Raw genomic sequence first — 21,201 nt, 5'->3', positions numbered from 1 at the left:
TTCAGCGTGGACTCCCCCAGGAACATGCACCTGGTCAGCCAGCGGCTCCTGAGAGGCACCTCGCTGAAGAGCACCATCATCGGACTGATCCCCAACACCAGGGACCCGGAGCACGACACCGACGACCTGCCCCCGCTGCACAAGTAACTCACTCAGTCCCGCAGCTGCCATGGAGCCGCTCTCTGAACCTTTGACTTTGTTTTTTGGGGTGGAGGGGGTGTGAGCACAGTTAGACGTGCAGGAGCCTCAACGTGGGGCCAAGAGAATTCACCTACATGCAAACACAAAGAGGCTGATGATGATGATGATGATATTGATTATGATTAATTGACAAGAGAGAAAACGTGTTTAAAGACAATATTCTGTTTGTTGACTCTCCTCTAACTGGTCGTGTCTCTGTCCACTATTTACTTTCAGGTTATTTACTCTGCTTCTAAAACAACTAGTCAGTAGTTATACCCATTTGTATGTTTGGGACATGCACAGGTTATATAATGTGTGTGATTTTTGTTCCCGAGTTGTAGAAAAGTCTACAGTTCACAAACGGCCCCGCTGTCACAGAGCAGTGGACTTTGACCTTTCATCAGTTATAACTGTTTGTCTTTGTGACACAGCTTTTCCTCTGAATTATTCACGTTCAGTGTCAGACAGGTGGTCATTGTCAATCTGGCTCATAAAGACATATAACTTGGATATAGAAGTGGAATAGATGAATTTCATGTTTGTTATTCAACTTTTCACTCATTACACGTGTCCTTGATTTAAAATGAGCCTTCTCCGTCTTTGATGAATGTAACTGTGGTGACTGACCCCTGTGACTGTGAGGAACTAATCCCAAACACATTTTGTGTGTGTGGGGGTTGGTTTAAATCACCAAACACTCTGTCAGGACAACAAATTATTGTAAATAGTCTGTAAAATAAATTCACTACTTTTATTCTAAAAAAGTTTGTTTTCTTCTGAAAAAAAGAAAACTTAATTAGAGACTGTTGACTCATACGCCTGTCAAGTGAATGAACGGTTGATGAATATAATTTAAATAGTTATGGTAATGAATGCATTCGTTTTTCTATTTGTGTTATTATTTCTCTGTCTTAAAATGTAAATTTGGATGCGTTAACATGGAGGGTTATGACCTCTACCGTAGCCTGGCCTCACTGGGGTCGACCCAGATGTTCAGGGTTCACTTGCGAGGAGCTTTCACGTCGTCCATCTTTACATACACCTGTGGTTATCTTTAAGTGAGTCGTCTCTCAACACTTACCTCCCGTGTCTAACGCACCATCTGACATGCGCTCTGTCTCCGTGTAGGATTGGAACAGCGGGGATCGCGGTGCAGGTGGTGGGCAGCAACTGGCCCAAGCCCCACTTCACCCTCCTCATCACCGGACTGTGCCGCTTCAGTGTGTCAGGTCTGCTGAAGGAGAGACCCTTCGTCCTGGCAGAGGTAGAAACTTATTAGACTTTGTCTCACGAATCTGAGAATGTCAAACATTTGGAGATTAACCTAATATTCATGAGTTTCACTGAACTCTTTCAGTGATATAATTAAGTTTGTGAACAGCTTCATGGGGTTGTGGGTGAGTGAGATCAGACATTGAATTGATTAAATTGAATTAAATCGAATTAAATTGATGGGAGATTGATTTTTTTTAAATGAAAGATGACATCCTGCTTTGTGAAGTCAGTATATTGGTCATCTAGTGAAAGTCGCTGCACCTAATTCATTTAACTGATCTCAGAGAGTATGTTAATGTGTCCTGCGTAGTTTCTCTGGTGAACAAACAAAGTCATGTTTTACTTTCTGTGTCGCACATGAAAACACATCACGTTTATCCCTGAGGCCAAACAGTTGCTGGAGGATCATCGGCTGTCAAAACTCGTGTTTGCTCTCAAATTAATTCTACAAACTATTGCTACATGTCTTTGCACTTTACCGCTGACAACTGTCAACTAGAGTTTAAAGTGACTGTGTATCAGGAATGTGTGTGAGACAAACAAATGAGGGACCCATTAATGAAAACACAGCTATACAAGACCACTGGAGGCCAGAAACTCCACAGGGCATCCTTGATCTCCTCATATGATTACTCCCAGTGGAACGTTGGGGGAGTAATTATTTGTAATAGTCCCTTTTTTTGGAGGTAATATAAGATTAAAAACGCAGAGGTCTCAAATTAATGAAATTGCAGGTGGAGCAGTTGGATAAACTGGAGCAGTACACGACACCGGCACCACAGGGCGTCACCACTGATGATGGGGAGCTGGGGGAGCTGTCTGAGAAATTCTACCAGACGGCTGTACAGGTATGTGTTGTCTTGTGTGTGTGTGTGTGTGTGTGTGTGTGTGTGTGTGTGTGTGTGTGTGTGTGTGTGTGTGTGTGTGTGTGTGTGTGTGTGTGTGTGTGTGTGTGTGTGTGTGTGTGTGTGTGTGTGTGTGTGTGTGTGTGTGTGTGTGTGACATTAGTTTTTAAAAGGTTTATTATTATCGATTGTTTGTCTAATCAGATGTAGGGAAGAAAACAGTGAATTGATAAATAAAATTATATTTTGGGCTCATTATTAACAAACCAAATTAATTCAATAGACTTGATAACAACCCCACAGAGTTTAAATAACAGGCTCTCTGCACTGGTCATTTATTTGTTTATCATTATTTATGATAACGTTTATGCTTAATCTGCAAATTATCGATACATTTCTTTATAATAAGGGTTTGATAATCACATCTTTCTGGTTTCATATCACTATTGGAATTTTTCACTCCCTTATATTGGAATGGGCAAATATCCATATGTGGAAGTTCGGGCTCCAAATCAAACGTAAATAAGAAATGGAATCTCACTTTTGACTTTGGTCGTACTTAGTTAGATATCGATCACTTAATGTTTTATGACACTGAGCAGTTTTGCTGTAAATGGTAAATGGTCTGTATTTATTGAGCACTTTTCTCGTCTTGACAACTCAAAGCTCTCTGCCTCAGGGTCTTAATGCAAGTCACTTTTCAGGTTTCACCTGAGAGCCAAACATCACCAACTGGGTTATAAGACGTTTTTTTAGCAAGTCGTTTGATATCAGACCATTTCCTCTCATTATTCTGATTTCACGTCATTAATGTTTTCTCTTTAATTATGTTTTGCTCGCTTAAAAAGATAAATTAACTTTTTCCTGCTAATTTCTGACGGCTGGACTCGAAGCTCTGTCGTGGGAATTCTTTCTTTCTACTGAGTTGTAGGGATTAAAGTTCTTTGGCGCTCTGAAGGATTTCCATCAATTGGATTCCTGAAGGTCCCAGTATGAAGTCAGTATAGATCTCAAATCTTAAAAAAGCGAGGGGGGGGGAGGAGTGTCGACACAGGAGCCTGGCAGCTATGTGACTCTGTGAGATGTAGAAGATAAACAATTTGAAAGGTAAACAGGTAATGACACAAACACAAACACCAATGTAGGCAAAGGGCCCGTCTGCTCGTTTTCTCCGCTGCCTCCAGGTTCGTACATGAAAACCTCTGGGAAGTGACCAAACGGCAGATTACCATCTAAGTCCAGCCGGCTTCTCTACTTTATTAGGTTTGGATTCCAATAAAACAGTTTTGATGAACATGTAGTGTGAGCTACATCAGAGTCTCCCCCCCCCCGCTGCCACACACACACAACAGCTTTGGCTCGGCCGTATTCTCAGGACCAGCTCGTTGAAGCAGCAGATTGACTCCGGTATTGAGGGTCATTGTGTTGTGGTATCACCCAGTGTCTCCTGAGCTTCAGCTGCAGACAGCCACCCTGGGAGCTCATTTCCTCTCCTTCGTGCCAAGCTGTTGTCGCTCAGGGGCAGAGGAGCAGTTCGTGATCCTGTCTCCACTGTATTTAAGTGTTGCCTTAAAGTAATTATATATTTTTTTGCACTGCTCTTTCTCACAGCGTTTATAAGATCTTAGTTTCATCACAACACATTTTTCGCAGTAGTGCTGTGTAGTGTCAAGCTGCTGTTTGACAAACTTCAGGTGTGCAATTGAAACAATTGAAGTCAATGGTGACCAAGACTTCAGACGTAATTAAACAACAGAAAAAAAACTCAACATGCCTCCGTACTGCTCCTGTGCTGTCATCCAAGTGTCAGCAAGCCCCGACATTTATATTCGGGTCGAAACGGCGTCATTTACACCGTGTTTTAAGCCTAAATGTCCACTAGAAGTGGCGATGCTAGCGGACTTAGCTACACGATTGTGTGTCCGAGGGTCCGTGAAGATATCTGCGGATATTTAAAACACGGTGTAAATTACCTTGTTTCAAGTCATCAACAGACAATACTTTCAAATACTGCCCTCTCTTGTTTCTTCTCTCTGGTCTTGCAGGTTGCAGCACATGGACTTTGTCAAACCTTCAAGTTCCTAAGCACTAACAAGCTCATTCTTCATTCAGCAAATGAATCAAATTGCATTTAAGGCTTGACGTCTGTCTTTGCGTTCTCTGTTCATGATAAAGCTGGTCCCACTCCCACTGGGCGTGTTCCTGGAAACTCTCAACGGACCTTTTGAATCTTGAAATTTGTCAAAGTAACAAGAAACCTTTTCCAATATGGACTTAACTGGTGATGGATCGTAACAACTACCCACTTGCTTAATTGTGTCAGTAAATCAAGTTCCACTGTTTCTCCACTCTGTGTGTGTGTGTGTGTGTGTGTGTGTGTGTGTGTGTGTGTAGTTGTTAGGGATGCTGGACATGTCCGTTCCAGTGGTGGCTAAGTTCAGGCGTCTGCTGGACAGTCTGCCCAGGGAAACGCTGCCTGATGTGGTCGCCTCCATGATCCGAACCTCAAACAAGGAGAAACTCCAGGTGAGGTGACACTTTCGATGTGTGTGTCAGTAAAAAACGAGCACTATCAGCTGCTCTGAAATGTCGTGCAGGCTCATAGGGAGCTTGTATGAATCCTTGAAGCTTCTGCTGACTGGGGCGAGAGACACAAATACAAAGTGTTGATTTCCAAAACATAAATGACCGGTGCTTTATTTACCGTCTTGTGCTGTGAAGGTCTTGGATGCGGTGAGCCTGGAGGACCGTTTTAAGACGGCTCTGTCCATGTTGACCAGACAGATAGACGGACTGAATCTACTGCAGAAGACCAGGAAGAAGAGTCCTGATAATGAGAAGAGGGTAACTGACGTCTGCATTTTGGTGTGTGTGTGTGTGTGTGTGTGCACAGTGTATACCTCATGATCTCTCATCGTCCAATCAGGTGTTATCGGTGCGTAAAGGTGGTGTGTTCCCAGGCCGGCAGTTCAATGTGGACGAGGAGGATGAAGATGATGGAGATGACACCTCCGTCCTGGAGAGGAAGATTCATGCAGCCAACATGCCTGAAGCTGCTCTCAGAGTTTGTCTGAAAGAGCTCAAGAGGTGAGCTTTCTTTTTTTTTTTTTACCTAAATCTTAAAACTTATTATGAGTAAGTAAGGTTTATTTCAAATACTTCACACATACAGCCCCTGGACTGTAGTCAAAGACGGAAGACATGACATGAGCTCAGTTATATCGCCCCCTGGTGGCTGGCTGCGGTATAGGTCACAAAGTCCTCCATGTCCACATATAAGACATTGACCAAACTACACACGTCTTTTTCAAAATTGGCATCTGTCATTTTAAGGTAGTTCTTATCACACTCATGGGTGTTCTATTTTTCCATAAGTTTGCTTTTATTCTGGTTTGAATAAGCAAAATGGTGGCACCCGTATCTGGGATATTTAAATTTTGTACAACGAGATGAAGTGGAGACACGTTGTCCTTCTTTATATTCACTCTATACTTACAATTTAATGTAGGTTAATTTGTGGTTTTGCACAAAACTCCACATGAAAGTTGTAAAGGGATGTTGTGATGGGTGGAGATATGTAAGAGCAACTGCTCCAAACCAGTGAGGCGGCAGCAGCCGGTAGTCAGAACAAACACGAAGCAGTGCTCTTCTTAGCGTGCACGTTTTTTTCACGAATTCACTCATGAATGGAGTTGGGATTGGACCAATCACAAAGCAAGCAGACACAATAACAAAGCTTCACGGATGACCTCCGTCTTCCTCTATTCTTCTACTTCTATGTTTTTTTTTTGCGTTCTGTTATCTTGGACTGGTGCAGATAAGTGGAGGACGTGAGCCGGACAGTGAGCGATCAGACCTCAGGCTGCAGACGCACATTAACGCCAGATGTAAATGCAATCAGGCTAAAATGTGAAAAGAATCTGGATACGAGACACATTTTCGCAGCAGATGTAAACGCAGTCAAAGACATTTGCAGCTGCTTTTGTGTACTTCATGCAGATCAAGTATTATTGAATTAAATTGAGATCCCTTTTTCTGAGAAGAAAAGTCAAACATTAGTAAGAATCCAACATTTTAAAGCTTTTGAACCGTCTTTAGCACTTTTGATCTTTTAAATCACCGCTCTCATGTGGTTTAGTCTTAAATAATAAAAAAAAAGACCGATCTGTCACAAACAACAGGCCCAGATGTTCAAATGAATCTTTGTCATCTGTTTTCAGATTGAAGAAGATGCCTCAGTCCATGCCTGAGTCTGCCCTGACCAGAAACTACTTGGATCTGATGGTTGAGCTGCCGTGGAGTAAAAACACTAAAGGTAAATGAAGGTGACCTTTTGAAACATCCAGGTCGGCAGGTAAAAAACCTCTTTGTGCTCTTTAGCTACTTTGAACCACAGCTTTATTGCTTTGCTGCTGCCGAAAGATTCATTTCATATTCAAAAGGAATGCTTCATGTTTTAATTCTGAGTAATGTTTGACATGTGGTGACTGAGAGATTGTTGTGATAACTGTGTTAAATACTTCAGTCAGGATCTTACTGATGCAGTAATTTGCTCAAAGTACGGCTGGAGCTTTTGAAACCATTTGAATATTAACTGTTAATGATCAATGAGCTTCTCTTTTAAGATGTTCATCGCTTAAGTTGACTCACGATTTAATTCATGATATTAACTGAACAAATAGTTAAATGTGATCTAATGAATATTTTCATCTACCTAATGATTCCAGAAATCTCTCTCTCTATGTATCGCACAACTCGGCTTTTGTAATGTTTAGAGCCCGTGGAAGTGCAGTGATTGAATAAACATGTGCTTTGTTGCAGTGGCGGTTGTTTTTACAGTTTCAGAAAGAAATCTGCAACCAGCATCAACACCAAAAATAGATTTGTGTCAGAAAAGACTAAAATTCTTGTGCTTTTACTTTGTAGACAAATTGGATTCTATGTGTGTCTGTTGCCAGGTTGACAGATCAGCTCCTGCAGCACCTGTGGATGTGTCCGATATTGTGGAATAGAGTCAAATGTAAATTTGTAAACATCTTGCCAATGGGTCAGATCTGTCATCCTGGAACTCTCACGTCTAAATGTGAACCCAGAATCATTTCTATTTTAATTTCATGCTGATCAAATTACTCGGACGGAAAGTGCGGTGCTCCACACAAAGGAGATGACGTTTATGTGGTGTCCAGCCACAGTAACGATGACGGCCCACTGCCAGCGGATCTCACAAACGGACTTGTATTGTACAAAGACCCACAGTCACCACTTTGCATTGTTTCTCTGTCTGTGCAGACCACAGACTGAACCGTTGATAAGTAACAGGGCAAAGTTTATTCAGTTGCAGGGTTCGGAGGTTAGAAACAGATTATGAGCTGCGAATAAACCTTAAGTGCTTTTATATATCGGTTTGGGAGAAACATCTTTCCTTGAACAGACGGACAGGGGGACATCTTTCATCTTCTCTGGTGCGTGTGTGTGCTTTGTGTTTTTTCATTATTAGCTGCAGCTGCTGGTTTCTAAAGCTCCACCTGGTAGTAAACTCTCATTTTCTACTGTCCAAGCTTCCGTCGTATTTTCTCGAGTTGCAGTAAATCTCTCCCCGGTTCTCTGTCTTCACCACCGCTCACTTTAATGCTCTCTCCTTGCTTTCTTTCACCCGACTCGCACCTCCTCAGACTGCCTGGACATCCGATCTGCTCGCACTCTGCTGGACAACGACCACTATGCCATGGAGAAGCTGAAGAGGCGTGTGCTGGAGTACCTGGCTGTCAGGCAACTCAAGACTTCACTCAAGGTGCTGCAGCCTATTAAATATATATAAAGGCAAATCTTATGTGTTATTAGGGTTGCAAAATTCCAGGAATATTCAAAGTTGGAAACTTTCCATGAGAATTAACGGGAATATACGGGAATATAAGGGAATTAACGGGAATTAACGGGAATAAACTGGAAATTTTGTGGGTAATTTATACTAACTGTATTTACCTTGTCATATACAGACATAAATATAAACATTTTGTTTTGTCATAAGCTGGTTTGAGCCCTGAGGAAACTTTGGGCACTTGACTATATGCTTCTGCATCTTTGTGGCATTCTTAACATAGGTCTTTGCACAGTATTTGCAAATGTACACAGCCTTTCCTTCTACATTGGCTGGGGTGAAATGTCTCCACACATGAGATAGTGCACGTAGCATTGTTCTGTAGAATAAGATGAGAAAAAAGCTTGTAAAAAACACTAATGCAATGCCAGAGATATAAATAGTTAGCTAAACAATTGGAATCGTCTTTAAAAATATTTTACAATTGATGGATAAATGAATAGAAATAGGCTAGATGAACAATCCTCAATCAGCATGCTGATATATTTTCCCCAGTAATATCATCAAAATTTCCCTGACTAGTCCTTGGGCTAATGCAGTAGTGTGCAGGATGCTGGGAATTATCTGAGCATGTGATGGAAGAATGCACAGTGCAGGGTTGAAATTCAATGTGCAGCGTGTGCTGCATTCCATACATCTTTAAAATAGAGTTTTGAATGACGTTTTTATTGCTCAGCTTTTAATTTGCGGTAATTTTTTTTTTTCAAAATTCCCAAAATTGCCGAGCTTAACTTCCCATGGAAGGTTTCCGGAAATTTACCGAAAATTTTCCGCCCCTTTATTTCATGCCTCACATGTGTTCCCCCTGTTTTGCCTTCAGGGCCCGATTCTATGCTTTGTGGGGCCCCCAGGAGTCGGTAAGACCAGTGTGGGACGCTCCATCGCCAGGACTCTGGGCCGAGGGTTTCACCGCATCGCTTTAGGAGGCGTCTGTGACCAGTCGGACATCCGAGGACACAGGTAGGCTCAGAGCGACTCCACAGGAGGGTCTGGAACAGCAGATGTTTTGGAGAAGAGGAGTTTATCTTTATTGAATTTGATGGTGCTTCCTTTTTTCATTAGCAGAAGGAAATATAGTAAGTTAGTCTCAGGACACAGATAATTGAAGCACAGGATATAACGGTGTCCCACATCAGTTGCTGTTTTGATGGTGTAGTCGAACTCAGGACTCTCTGCTGCTGAGTGGAACATGAACTCCTGTGGTAAAACATGTAGATAACATGTCAAACACGATCACAATCACACTGACAAACAATAAGAAAGACTAGAAAACCACAAGGGGAATTATTAGGATGGAAGCAGCTTGTGAGCATTTAGATTTTTCATGCATGAATTTCTAGGTCTTTGGCAAGTACGACTTTCCCACCAAGGGATTCAAACCCGGGACCTTTGTGCCGCCACAGTACGTGACTGACTGTGTCACTGGGGAGACGCGTTTTCCACAAACCTTCTCACATCTCAAGGCAATGACAGCAAACGTGCAGAAGTCTGAAGAAGTTTTAAAGATTTTCAGAAAATATCAGATGTTCTGCTGGTTTTGTTTTTGTCATCAATTAATTTGAAGTTTGATCAAACATTTGGCGAAATGGAAAACGCTGTGCGTACAGTAATAAATACAGAGTGACACTGAATGACACATTGGTGGACATATCTGAACACAACAGATATTGGGCCTCATTCACCAATTTCTCCTGAATAATTCTCTTAAATCGGTTCTCAAGAAGTTTTCTAAGAAACTTGGCGCATTCTCAAACTGCAGAATTGTTTGCATCTGTGTTCTTATATAGATTAATATAACAGGTCTTCGTAAGTTCCCAATAAACTTTGACAAATGCCCCATCAACGCCCATAGAAGAGCCTCAGGCTGCGGTGCCGTGTGCATCTCAGAGTTCATCTCAGATTGCAGATCTTGGCATTTTAAAGGAAGAATAAAGAATAAACATCGCTCTCAGTCAGATGAGAAACGTGTGTCGGACATACCAACAGCGGGGGGGACAAGAGATAAAGATGAAAGTTCTTTAATGGTCGATTTTCCTATTTGCTCAAGTGAAAACTAAAACCATTCTTCTAAAGACGCTCACTTCTGGTAGATTTGTGGTTGATTTTATTATTTGTTTTAACCTCAGAAGCTGCACATTTCATGCCTTTTAAATCCTAAACACTTAAAGATCCCTTGCAGTCGGTAATTTGACACCGAGTTTCTGTTTCACACGTCCAACACAACAGGAGACATGTTCTCACCTTCTGGGAACCTGCTCGTGAGGAGGGGGGGGCGCAGAGAGAGGAACCACCGCTCACATGTTGTCATCGTCTTGGTTTACACGCTCGCACGATAGAATCTCGTTTGAATTCTGTGACGGTGACCTGCTCAATCCTCACATGGATTCATTTGGACATTACACTGAGCTGCTGGAGTCGATTTAATGTCCAGTTCGACTGATTCAGATATTTCCGAGCACGTGTTCGAGCATTGACTGTGACACGGAGGTTATGTTACCGCCCATGTCTGTCTGTTGTCTGCAGGATTAACCACTGAACAGATTTCCATGAAGAAGAACATTCTACTTTATTTGTCTGTCAGCAGGATTTCGCAAAATCGACTCAATATCTATTTATTTTGTTGACGTGTTCAGTTACACGCAGAATCTAGTCTCCCTGTTAATAGGGTTTAGTTCTGGTCAGTTATCCTGACTCTTGCTGAGGGTTAAGAACAGAGGATGTTGCACCTTGTTAAGTCCTATCAGACAAATTGGAATTTGTGAATATGGGCTATACATGTTAAATTTGATTGATTTAACATGGACCAAGAAGGAACCCATTAAATGTCAGTGCAGATCCAGGATTCTTTCTTGATTAAAACAATCAGGTACAATCAGGGGACTGATATCCATGAGTGTGTGGAATCTGGTGCAGCCTGATTGAATGTAAGGGGGCGTGGTGGAGGTCTGCAGTCTTTCTTGTGCCTCGTTATGTGATAAAGGCCTAATTGACGTCACCTTGACATTATATATATCTGCCTATATTTGCTTTTAGCTGTGGAATACAGTTTTGTACTTTCGGAGCCTTTAGCTTGTTTGAATCCGAGAGGAAACCTTTACTCCGGACCTCAGCAGTTCATTCCCTGCCTCTGTCTCCAGACGTACGTATGTAGGGAGCATGCCCGGTCGCATCATCAACGGCTTGAAGACGGTGGCTGTAAATAATCCTGTCTTCCTGTTGGATGAGGTGGACAAACTGGGGAAGAGCCTTCAGGGAGACCCTGCAGCTGCTCTGCTGGAGGTGAGTCTGCTCTTCTTCCGTCTGGAACCTCCCCCTTTGCTAATAAGGACTCATTACTCCTCTAATTGTTTTTGTCCTTTGCTGTTCTTCAGTTTCTTCACTTTTCCATCTAAGTTTGATTTAGTGTGAGGAACTGAAACCAACGTCCGTATGTTTCCCGAGGTCCTGGATCCGGAGCAGAATCACAGCTTCACAGACCATTACCTCAACGTGGCTTTCGACCTCTCCCAAGTGCTCTTCATCGCCACGGCAAACACCACAGCAACCATTCCCCCGGCCCTGCTGGACCGGATGGAGGTGCTGCAGGTTCCAGGTGGGTTCAGGTTCAGGTCAAACATATCCAATAGATTCACTGACCCTTCTGTGTATCTAGAATAAGATTCTGATGGATTTTACATTTTTATCCAGTTTTCACACTTCAATTCTTTATCTGAATGTTTTGACAAGGTTCAGCTCAACTGTTTTGACCTGGGTTTGTTTTTTCTGGTCTTGAGGTTTGCAGATCGCTTTTCCTGTGTAGTTGTAAAAGTCTTCTGGCAGTTTTCAGACTCAACTGAGGATTTTAAAATCAGATATAAGGTTTTAAGCTGTGGGCATTGCCCTGGTGTTTCTCCTCTGTGACTGAGTGTGGATCTGAGAGTGGATCTTCCCACTTTACCTTCTCACAGCACAATTTAGCTGTGAAACGTGGGGCAAGCTCCTCCCAAACTGACCTGAGCTGAGAGATCATCTTACTTCTGCACTTAAAGTTTGAGCTAACGGGTTAAGTTCATTTATTAGGTTAAGGTAACAAAGAAAGATCATTTTACGGATTAAGCCTTTATTGATGAGACAGAGTGAAGATGTGCAGCAGAGAACCGAGTTGGAACGCTTCAAGCCTCCAGACCTGAGGAGCCCACTCGTTCACCATCAGTATAAAGGACGACTCCGACAACTTTACACGTCAAAGTCTCTGTGCAGGTGTTGGACAGCACAGCTGCGTACGCCGAAGAGAAAGTCTTCTCGTGGCTCCGCAGGGACATGTGTTGGGTCTGATGAATTGTCGACGGGGGATGAAATATACCAAGTTTGAAAAGGGGGAGTGTGAAGTGAGAGAGAAGTGAGATCACCAGACCTCTGCTCCTTATCTCCTGACACTCAAGTCAGGAGGGCACTCTTTACATCTTTGACCTGCACCTATTGGACGGTACAAGCTGTCAATCACTCTGTGTCCATGCATCATCTACTTGAACATCATCCTGTAGTGAAGAAGACTTGAAACTGATGCTATATTGAGAAGCAGAGTAATTTTCTCATAACCTTCTATACAAACAACCATGGAGTCGCCCTCTGCTGGTCATTTGAGAGAAAATATGTTTCAGGCACTTCAGCTATGGCTTCACTTTCTGGACCTGAATCCTTCGACCATTTTTATATCCAATCTATGGACTAAACTGTTGATGGTCAAGTTGCATTGTGGGTAATACAGGTGCCAGATTTTGGCGAGGAGATGTGTAGAATAAAGACTGATCACATCTCTGGTTCTTCTTCTTTAGTTTTCCACTGTGTATTGTTTCAGGCTACACTCAGGAGGAGAAGGTGGAGATAGCTCATCGTCACCTGATCCGAAACCAGCTGGAGCAGCACGGACTAACACCTCAGCAGCTGCATATACCACAGGACACCACGCAGGCCATAATCAGCAGGTAAGTAACTATAGAAGTGCTCCGTCAACTTCTTACTCGTGGTTTTTCTGCAGGAACTGACGATGACAGACCGCTCACTCAAAACTGTTTTTCCAGGTTGATAAAGGAACATTTTAACATTTTGGGGAAATGCATTTATTCATGTTATTTGCTGTGATTATTATACAGTAAAAACGTTGATACCACTTCTGACTTTCTGTGAAATATGTCTGTGGACCCCCAGGCGCTGATGAGCTTGGTTTGGCCTAGACTCCTGAATGCAAGGAGGAAACTAAATCTCTGACTCGGCGCCTGTGAGGTTCACTTGATGCAATATCTCATTTGTTTAATCGCTACAAAGATCAAAAAAGGAAAAATGTGAGGTTGTTTTATGCAGATATGGGGTTTGGACTTTTTCTTGGCAGGGCACAGGGGCTTCTTGGAAGTCTGGCTTCTCTGGACTCTAGGAATATTTGTATGAGGATGAATAAGGAAGCTTGAGAGGAGCGATTTAAGTGGAGCCAAATAATCAGTGGCGTCCTCTGGATCTCATGCAGAGCTGGCAGTGAAGTGCGTTCAGGCTGCATGTGTAGCAGCTCTGAGAAACCAGAGGCAACACGGAGAGATGATAATGATAAAAGCAGCTTCATGAAGAAGTAGCTGTGGACAGCTGTGTCCAAACGGCTGAGACATTCCAGGGTCTTTAGAGGGGTCGAGAAAACTAGTTTGAAAGCTTTTATTGCCAAGTTGTTAAACTGTTGAACTGGAGAAACTCTCACATTGATCTTGATTTTCCAGGGAATAATTCATGGATCTTTATAAAAAAATAATCAGGCACATTGAAGGAGCTGATCTCAATGAGTGAGAATTTGAGAGATGAACTGGATGAATGTTTTTCTCACATTACATTAAAGTCCTCAGATCGATGTAGTCTTCATATATAATGTGTTCACTGCTGAGCTGCTGCTGTTTCCCCAGTGCAGGACAGTCCCAGTGTGTGTGGAGGCGAGCGCTCGGCCAGCTGGCAGCTCTCATCTGAGACCAACGTGAAATCGTATCATTGAATTGTCAAAAGGTTCAGTGTGTTCTGAACATATTTCTCTCAGAGTCGCCTTTTGATTCAGAACATCAATGGGCCTCCTGTTTCCTGTTCCTGAGTTTACACTGATCTGTCCGTCACCGTCACTTCTTCACATTTCATTTCTGATCGTCCAATTATCAAACACGGCACCAGAGTGATTTTCCTGGTGATCTTCATGAATTCAGTGAACACTAATCCAAACAGCCTGATTGATGATGAGCGTCATGCTTCCTGCCGACCTGCGGAGCGCCTCTGTAACACCCTCAGGTCTGGTTACTATAGAAACAGCCAAAAGCCGACAGCTTGATGCTCGTCCTCCGGAGGAGACGCTCCCTGCTCCACTGGCTGCTTCTCTTTAAATAGTAATGATTCAGCAGATTCAGGAACCAGTGTCCGGCTGCTACATGAAGCAGACTTTGGTTTTGCAGTGATTTCGATTTTCTTTTTGCCATTTTGTCCTCTCGTGATGCTTAATGTGTCTGATTCAGATCCACATGATTCTTAGTTTCAGTCAAGAGGCCGTCACTACAGTCACAGTTCACACTGTGTGCACCAACACTGATGTGATTGAGTTTAGCGCTGTGAGAAAAGAAAAGAATTAAAAGAAGACTATGATTCAGTTACTTAAACATGGTTAATTTTATTATATCAATCTTATTGATCATCAGAGGGATCATAGAGACCAGTTTTCACCTTCATTTATTAAATCATCATTACTTTGAGTAGTTTCAATAACAGATTGAATTGTAATTGAAACTCAAAAATGTATCTTCAATTCATGGTCAAAATGGCAGTTTTATCTATTTCCAATTCAATGTACACCTCAGTAAAGTGAAGGGTTTGGAACTGCTGTCTGAAACCAGTGTAGATCTTTCATTTGTGTTTCATTTTCATTTACCCTGAGCTGATAACATCTGTACTGACGTTTACACCTCTGCAGAAATCTGTTACCTTTATATAGATTCCAGGTTTATTCAAATAGACCCTGTCGCTGCAGAGATACACACCAATCCCTCTGTTTGTTTGTGTGTCTGTGTTTGTTGTAGGTACACGAGAGAGGCAGGTGTGCGCTCCCTCGAGAGGAAGATCGGGGCCATCTGCCGCGCGGTGGCCGTGAAGGTCGCTGAAGGTCACAGAGTTGCAAAGACAGAAGCTTCCGTCCCAGAGGGGCCTTTAGAGCAAGGAGGTGAGTCTGTGCTTGAACCCCGCAGCCTCCCTGTGTCGGGTTTTCTCCCTGACCCGTCACACCGACGATCCTGTGTTTGAGCAGAAAACGATTCTCTGTCAAAGATGGAGAGGAAACATCCCGACCCTGAACTTCAGAGATGCTCAACGACCACAAGAGAATAACAGAAATCTAAAGAGCAGGCTGGAGTTCAGAGAAACACAGAAAAAGAAAGCAGTAGAGTTCTGGAATAAAGATCTAAGGACTGATGAAAGTAAAGAAGAAAGTGTGGAGGCAAAAAAAAGGAGCAGTTCCTGATCAAAGTCAAACATCGTGGTTCTGTTATAGCTGGAGCACGTTCATCTATACGTTTGTTTAACAATAGATTCACAGATTGTTTCCTATTTTGCACAAGAATCACAATCATGAAACAACACAAAAACACAGGAGGTCAAAGGTCACAATCTACGTTCAGGAGAGGTTTTATGAAATAGAGGAATATTCCAGATAAATCTTTGTAGACGTGATCACAAGTGACGGATCCCTCTCGACAACATGAGACTCCAAAGTGAGAGAATTAAACTTTCTCTCTGGTGACCACAGAGTCGGCAGTGAGGTAATGAGCCGTATCTCCTGTTCCTGTCATGCACGGTGTTTACACAGCAGAGGAGACAATTACAGCCGCCTGGCACAAGGTGGTGCTAGTGAGTCTCAATGGAAATCAATAAAAGTGCAGAAAGAAGAACCTTGAGTATTCAACATGGCACTTTAATGAGTGTGGATTTACAAAGTGACGTTGGGCCTGTTTACGTGTGTGTAATTCAAGTGGTATCATTAGAAAACAGTTTAATATCTCCGCTGTGGGACGTCGGATCCTCGTAAGCACAACATGATGTTTCAGTGGCTGTGTAATGAGCTGGAAAATGTGCAGCCAGCTGCTCCCCAGTAGAAAATAAAGCTCCTGGCAGCAGCTTTTATTTGGGGACGGGCTCTTTTATATATTATCTCCTCCTCATCTGCTTTTCATACTAAAAGCACAAGCCAAGGTTTGTTTGTTTGTCTGTCGAACTCCCACGAGATTAGAACGTGTCTCCAGGTGATTGTGATGAAAACAGCAGATCTCGTTGCTGTGAACCATAAAACATTGTGAAGGATGAAAATGAATTTAGTTCGAGAGAAATGAAAGAGGAAGAGACCGAAGAGAACAGAGCTGTGGTTTGCATGTTTCCATGGAGATGCTCTGTGTTTATGTACGTCTCCATATTTGGTTTTCTGTGCATCTTTGCATAACGTCATCGTGTGTGTGTGTTTGTATAAACAGCTGATTTTCCAGGCTCAGTCTCTCTCTCTCTCTCTCTCTCTCTCTCTCTCTCTCTCTCTCTCTCTCTCTCTCTCTCTCTCTCTCTCTCTCTCTCTCCCCCCTCCCAGTAGAACACACACCTCAGCCCAGGAACAACAGTCCACTTAAAGTGAATCAGGAAGTTCACACACTCATAGATGTTTGTTCTTTAAATCTACCAGACCCATAAATTATTCACTGGCAAATTGGTGAAAGTGTCAAAAGCATCTTGCAATGTTACAGAAAGTTGGAAAAAATAAAACTTGCTCTCCTGGATTTTAATGGATTCTTTTTGGGCCCATGTCCCTTTTGAACAACTCGAGTCCAGAAACATGAAAAACAGAAACGTTTATTCTGGCACCTCCATCGACTCCTGAGACAGTTTCATTGGAACCTGGTGTGAGGACGGAGAACCGGCCAAAGAAAAACACTTTGACATTTGGATTTGTTTAAGAATTTTTTGGTCTCACTGACCTGTGATGGCCGGTCGGCCGTTTTTCAGCCACTTCCTGGTTTGGTGACGACGTGTCGCTCTGTGATTGGAGGCTGTGAAGACGCCTTCCAGCTGTTTGACACTTTGCGCTGCTGCAGCTGCTGAACTGATGTTGCTGCAGATGAGCGGTGGCTCCACTCCGACCTCAGGGGGCAGATCTCTGATCTACAGTGACACCAGTTGAACTGATTGTGTGTGTGTGTGTCTGTGTGTGTTTTTTCAGACAAGGCGGCGGCCCCCCCAGAGATGCCCATTGTGATCGACCACATCGCCCTGACAGACATCCTGGGCCCTCCGCTGTTTGAGATGGAGGTGGGCGGGGTCAAATCCAGCAGCCGCTCCAGCTGTCATCATACACTATAATGTGGAATATGATATGATTCTCTTTTCCTCTCATATCTTCTCTTCTCCTCCCTCGACACATCACTCACTCTGCCTCATGCATTTTCATCTCACGTCTCTCTCAGGTCATGTCGGCCTCATGTTTCACTTCATTCCTGAATCGTTCTCCCGATTATTCCCCCGAATACAGTTTTACAGATGTTTAAATGTATATCTGTGTGTGTGGTTTGGAAGGTGTCGGAGCGGTTCATCCTGCCCGGCGTCGCTCTGGGTTTGGCCTGGACGCCGCTCGGGGGGGAGATCATGTTTGTGGAGGCCAGTCGGATGGAGGGAGAGGGTCAGCTCACTCTGACCGGTCAGCTGGGAGACGTGATGAAAGAGTCCGCCCATCTGGCCATCAGCTGGCTCCGGGCCAACGCCAAAACCTACCAGCTCACCAACAGTGAGTTCTCACACACACACACACACACACACACACACACACACACACACACACACACACACACACACACACACACACACACACACACAGATGTAAATGTAGTACATGCTGTAATAGAGATACAAATAATCTGCAGTAAACGTGATGGAGGCAAATTAAAATGAGAGCACATTGTGTGTTTGAACAGTGGTGGGGGGGCCAGATCCTTTAGAAGGAACCGACATCCACCTCCACTTTCCTGCCGGAGCTGTCACCAAGGACGGCCCTTCCGCCGGTGTTACCATAGTAACCTGCCTGGCCTCGCTGTTTAGCAGCCGCCTGGTCAGATCAGACGTTGCCATGACAGGAGAGATCACGCTCAGAGGGCTGGTGCTGCCGGTGAGTGATCACATTTAACACAAGGATTCAAACCTTGGACACACGCTTGACTGGATTGGCCTGTCGTTCTCAGGTGGGCGGGATCAAGGACAAAGTCCTGGCGGCCTACAGGGCGGGAGTGAAACGCGTCATCCTGCCGCAGCGCAACCAGAAGGACCTGGAGGAGCTTCCAGCCAACGTCCGAGCCGACCTGGACTTCGTCACGGCTGCAAACCTGGACGAGGTCCTGAACGCCGCTTTCGACGGGGGGTTCCCTGGGACGGACCAGGCGCACACGCCCCCTCAGCTGAGCAGCAAACTGTGACAGGGCGGCGAGCGACTGGACGAGCGACTTCAAGACTGTTCGAGATTAAAAGTTACACAGACACAAGTGTTCAGACTCTAATTCAGCTCCGTGGAATTTAGCTTTATTAGCAAATTACTTATGCAGATTTTGTATTTTATTACTTGTGCAATTTTTGTGACCACTCACGACAAAGGAATTTATATTGTGGAGGTTTCTATGCAATATACGAAGGATTATTAGGGTCATGTTAAAGATTAAAAAGACATTTTCAGAATAAGAATAATTACAAGAATAATCATAATTTAATGAGGAAAATTTTAAAAAGTTGTGGTTCATTAAGAAAAAGTCAATTTTATGAGAAAAGTTATAATTTAACAAGAAAAGAGTCGAAATATCTCAAGAACAAAGAAAAATAAATTATCTAGAAAATAAGCAGCAGGAGAATTTGATGTTTTTCTCTGAAATCACTTTGTTCTTATAAAATTATGATTTCTTATTGTCATAAAATTGTGGTTTTCTTTCTCGTATGATGCCTTTAGTCTTGTAAAATTACAACTTTCTTTCTTGTAATATTATTGCTTTATTCTTGTAAAATTAAGATTTTTATTTGTAAAATTCATTTATTTTCCTGAAATATTACAACTTAATTCTCGTAATATTATGACTTTATTAACATAAGATTACAACTTTTAATCTTGTAATATTTTCACTGTATTCTCGACATTTAGGGAATAACCCTCAGTTCCGTGTCATCACGTTGACACGGAGGTAAATGTCTGTGACTCTGTTGCTGTGACACCAGGTTGTGATTCTGCTGAGGATCTGACTATCACCTGGATTATTCCTCCCACTAACATGACACACGTGTGATGTGGCAAACGTACTGACTTTAAAAACTGTGATTTCATACTAAACCACTTGTGTCTGAGTAGATAACGTTAAATTAAAGATGCTTAAAAACTTGAAATGTTGCTTTATTTCGACCACGTTAAATACACACGTGTTTGTTTGTGCACGTAAAACTGAGATAAATCCACCATGAAGCAGAACAAATGGATCCAACTCCGTTCCACAGGTCTGACATGAAACAGCATCAACTTATAACTATGAATATTTCCTTTGAACTGTTTCATCAGCCTCCATCCTGGGTTCCATCCCTTTTTTTTCCTTTTGGGATGTAACAAACGCATGAGCCTCCAGGGGGCGCTGTTTGACCTTAGAGGATTTATCAGAGCAGCTCTGCAGATGTTTCCTCTTCCTCTTCTTCTTCTTCTCCTTCTCTGCCACCACATCCATCACCATCTCCTCGTCCAGACTTTGATTCGTCTCTTCGCTCCTTCGTGGTCACGACATGAAAACCTCAGAGTTCACATGTGGCTCATGTAGGTTCTGTGTATGTGAGTCACACCCAGTCTCAGTGGAACCCCAGTATTAGAACTCCCTTTGTAGCCCCCCCCTCCCTCCCCTCTGACCACACACTCTGCTGACTAGATTACCTGAACCTCCACATAATTACCCAGAGTTCCGCTGGGCACGCTGGCAGCTCGCCCACTGCCACCAGGGTGTGGACCCCTGTGACCACATGAGGGCAGGAAAGGGGGGGATGAAGGGCGGGTTGACCCGACATGTTTAAAGACAAATCCAGACATGTCGGGTCAACCCTCCCGTCCACTTCTTCATATATAAATATTTTAGCATCGTGGACATGAAACCAGATATTTAAGAGTTTAAGTGGAGTGAAGCCCGGGAGGATCATCAGGGAGAGTTTATTATGGGTGTGTGTGTGGTTTATATTTCACTTTATAAAAATGAAAGAAGTTGGAACGTGCAGATCTTTGGAACTTACACAAGACAAACACCAGGGAGCGATCAAGATTTGGCTTCTCTTTTGGGGAGCTGTCATGTCGTCCGTCTTTAAATACAGTCGAAGGTCTCAAGTAAGAAAGAGTCAGTAATCGTACAACAATTGTTTACACTTTAATTTTGTACAGATTTAATAAATAGTGATGAGCAAAGAGTCGGCGACAGAACCAAGCAAAGCTGTTGGACCCGGTTTCCTATTCAAAATATCAGATTCTTTACTTTTGATAAATAACTTATTTAATACACAATTGTCGATTTACAAAATAAAAAGAATCCAGTTCCTAACCTCCCTGAAATCCCTGTTGGACGTGTGACCGACAGAAACTGGTCCCAGGTTCAGGCTCCTCCGTGGTTCCCTGATCTTCAGTGAATAACTTGTGATTCGTGGATGAACTGATCTGAGAACATGAAGACAAACAGAACAAGATTTTGTGAACGATATCTCTCTGCAACACCTTGAGGGAAGTCCTCTAAAGTTGGTACAAAAGTTCACTTGGACTCAAGGATGAACTGATTAGAATTTCAGTGGTCAAAGTTCACGGTGATCTCATGAGGCTGGAAAAACAAAGAATGCATCCTGAGGCTGGACTGGTCGGTGGAGACGTACAACCACAGTGTGGAATTACAGTTGTTGACATCGTAGGAATCACCGGCGCCAAAAATCCATCAGTCGGACTCTAACAAACAG

At 43.1% G+C, this 21,201-nt stretch overlaps 1 protein-coding gene across 1 annotated transcript in view; it reads left to right on the top strand.

Annotated features, from left to right (window-relative positions):
• Positions 1-19,617, top strand: part of lonp2 (lon peptidase 2, peroxisomal) — a 20,030-nt gene extending 413 nt beyond the window's left edge. Inside the window, exons 1-17 of the mRNA XM_035157281.2 lie at positions 1-143; positions 1,312-1,447; positions 2,193-2,306; positions 4,698-4,829; positions 5,025-5,147; positions 5,230-5,390; positions 6,524-6,618; positions 7,976-8,094; positions 9,002-9,141; positions 11,319-11,460; positions 11,623-11,773; positions 13,019-13,145; positions 15,252-15,391; positions 17,426-17,514; positions 17,779-17,986; positions 18,174-18,364; positions 18,438-19,617. The exon at positions 1-143 is cut by the window's left edge and continues 413 nt beyond it. Of these exons, the coding sequence (XP_035013172.2) occupies positions 1-143; positions 1,312-1,447; positions 2,193-2,306; positions 4,698-4,829; positions 5,025-5,147; positions 5,230-5,390; positions 6,524-6,618; positions 7,976-8,094; positions 9,002-9,141; positions 11,319-11,460; positions 11,623-11,773; positions 13,019-13,145; positions 15,252-15,391; positions 17,426-17,514; positions 17,779-17,986; positions 18,174-18,364; positions 18,438-18,668 (2,442 nt within the window). The 3' untranslated portion in view covers positions 18,669-19,617. The remainder of the gene's footprint in view (positions 144-1,311; positions 1,448-2,192; positions 2,307-4,697; positions 4,830-5,024; positions 5,148-5,229; positions 5,391-6,523; positions 6,619-7,975; positions 8,095-9,001; positions 9,142-11,318; positions 11,461-11,622; positions 11,774-13,018; positions 13,146-15,251; positions 15,392-17,425; positions 17,515-17,778; positions 17,987-18,173; positions 18,365-18,437) is intronic.
• The last annotated feature ends 1,584 nt before the right edge of the window (positions 19,618-21,201 follow it).

Source organism: Hippoglossus stenolepis, chromosome 5 (genome assembly GCF_022539355.2).
Source record: "Hippoglossus stenolepis isolate QCI-W04-F060 chromosome 5, HSTE1.2, whole genome shotgun sequence".
In the NCBI taxonomy this organism is placed as follows: Eukaryota; Metazoa; Chordata; class Actinopteri; order Pleuronectiformes; family Pleuronectidae; genus Hippoglossus; species Hippoglossus stenolepis.
The sequence above is the reverse complement of the archived record's forward strand: the minus strand, read 5'-3'. Positions and strand labels throughout refer to the sequence as shown.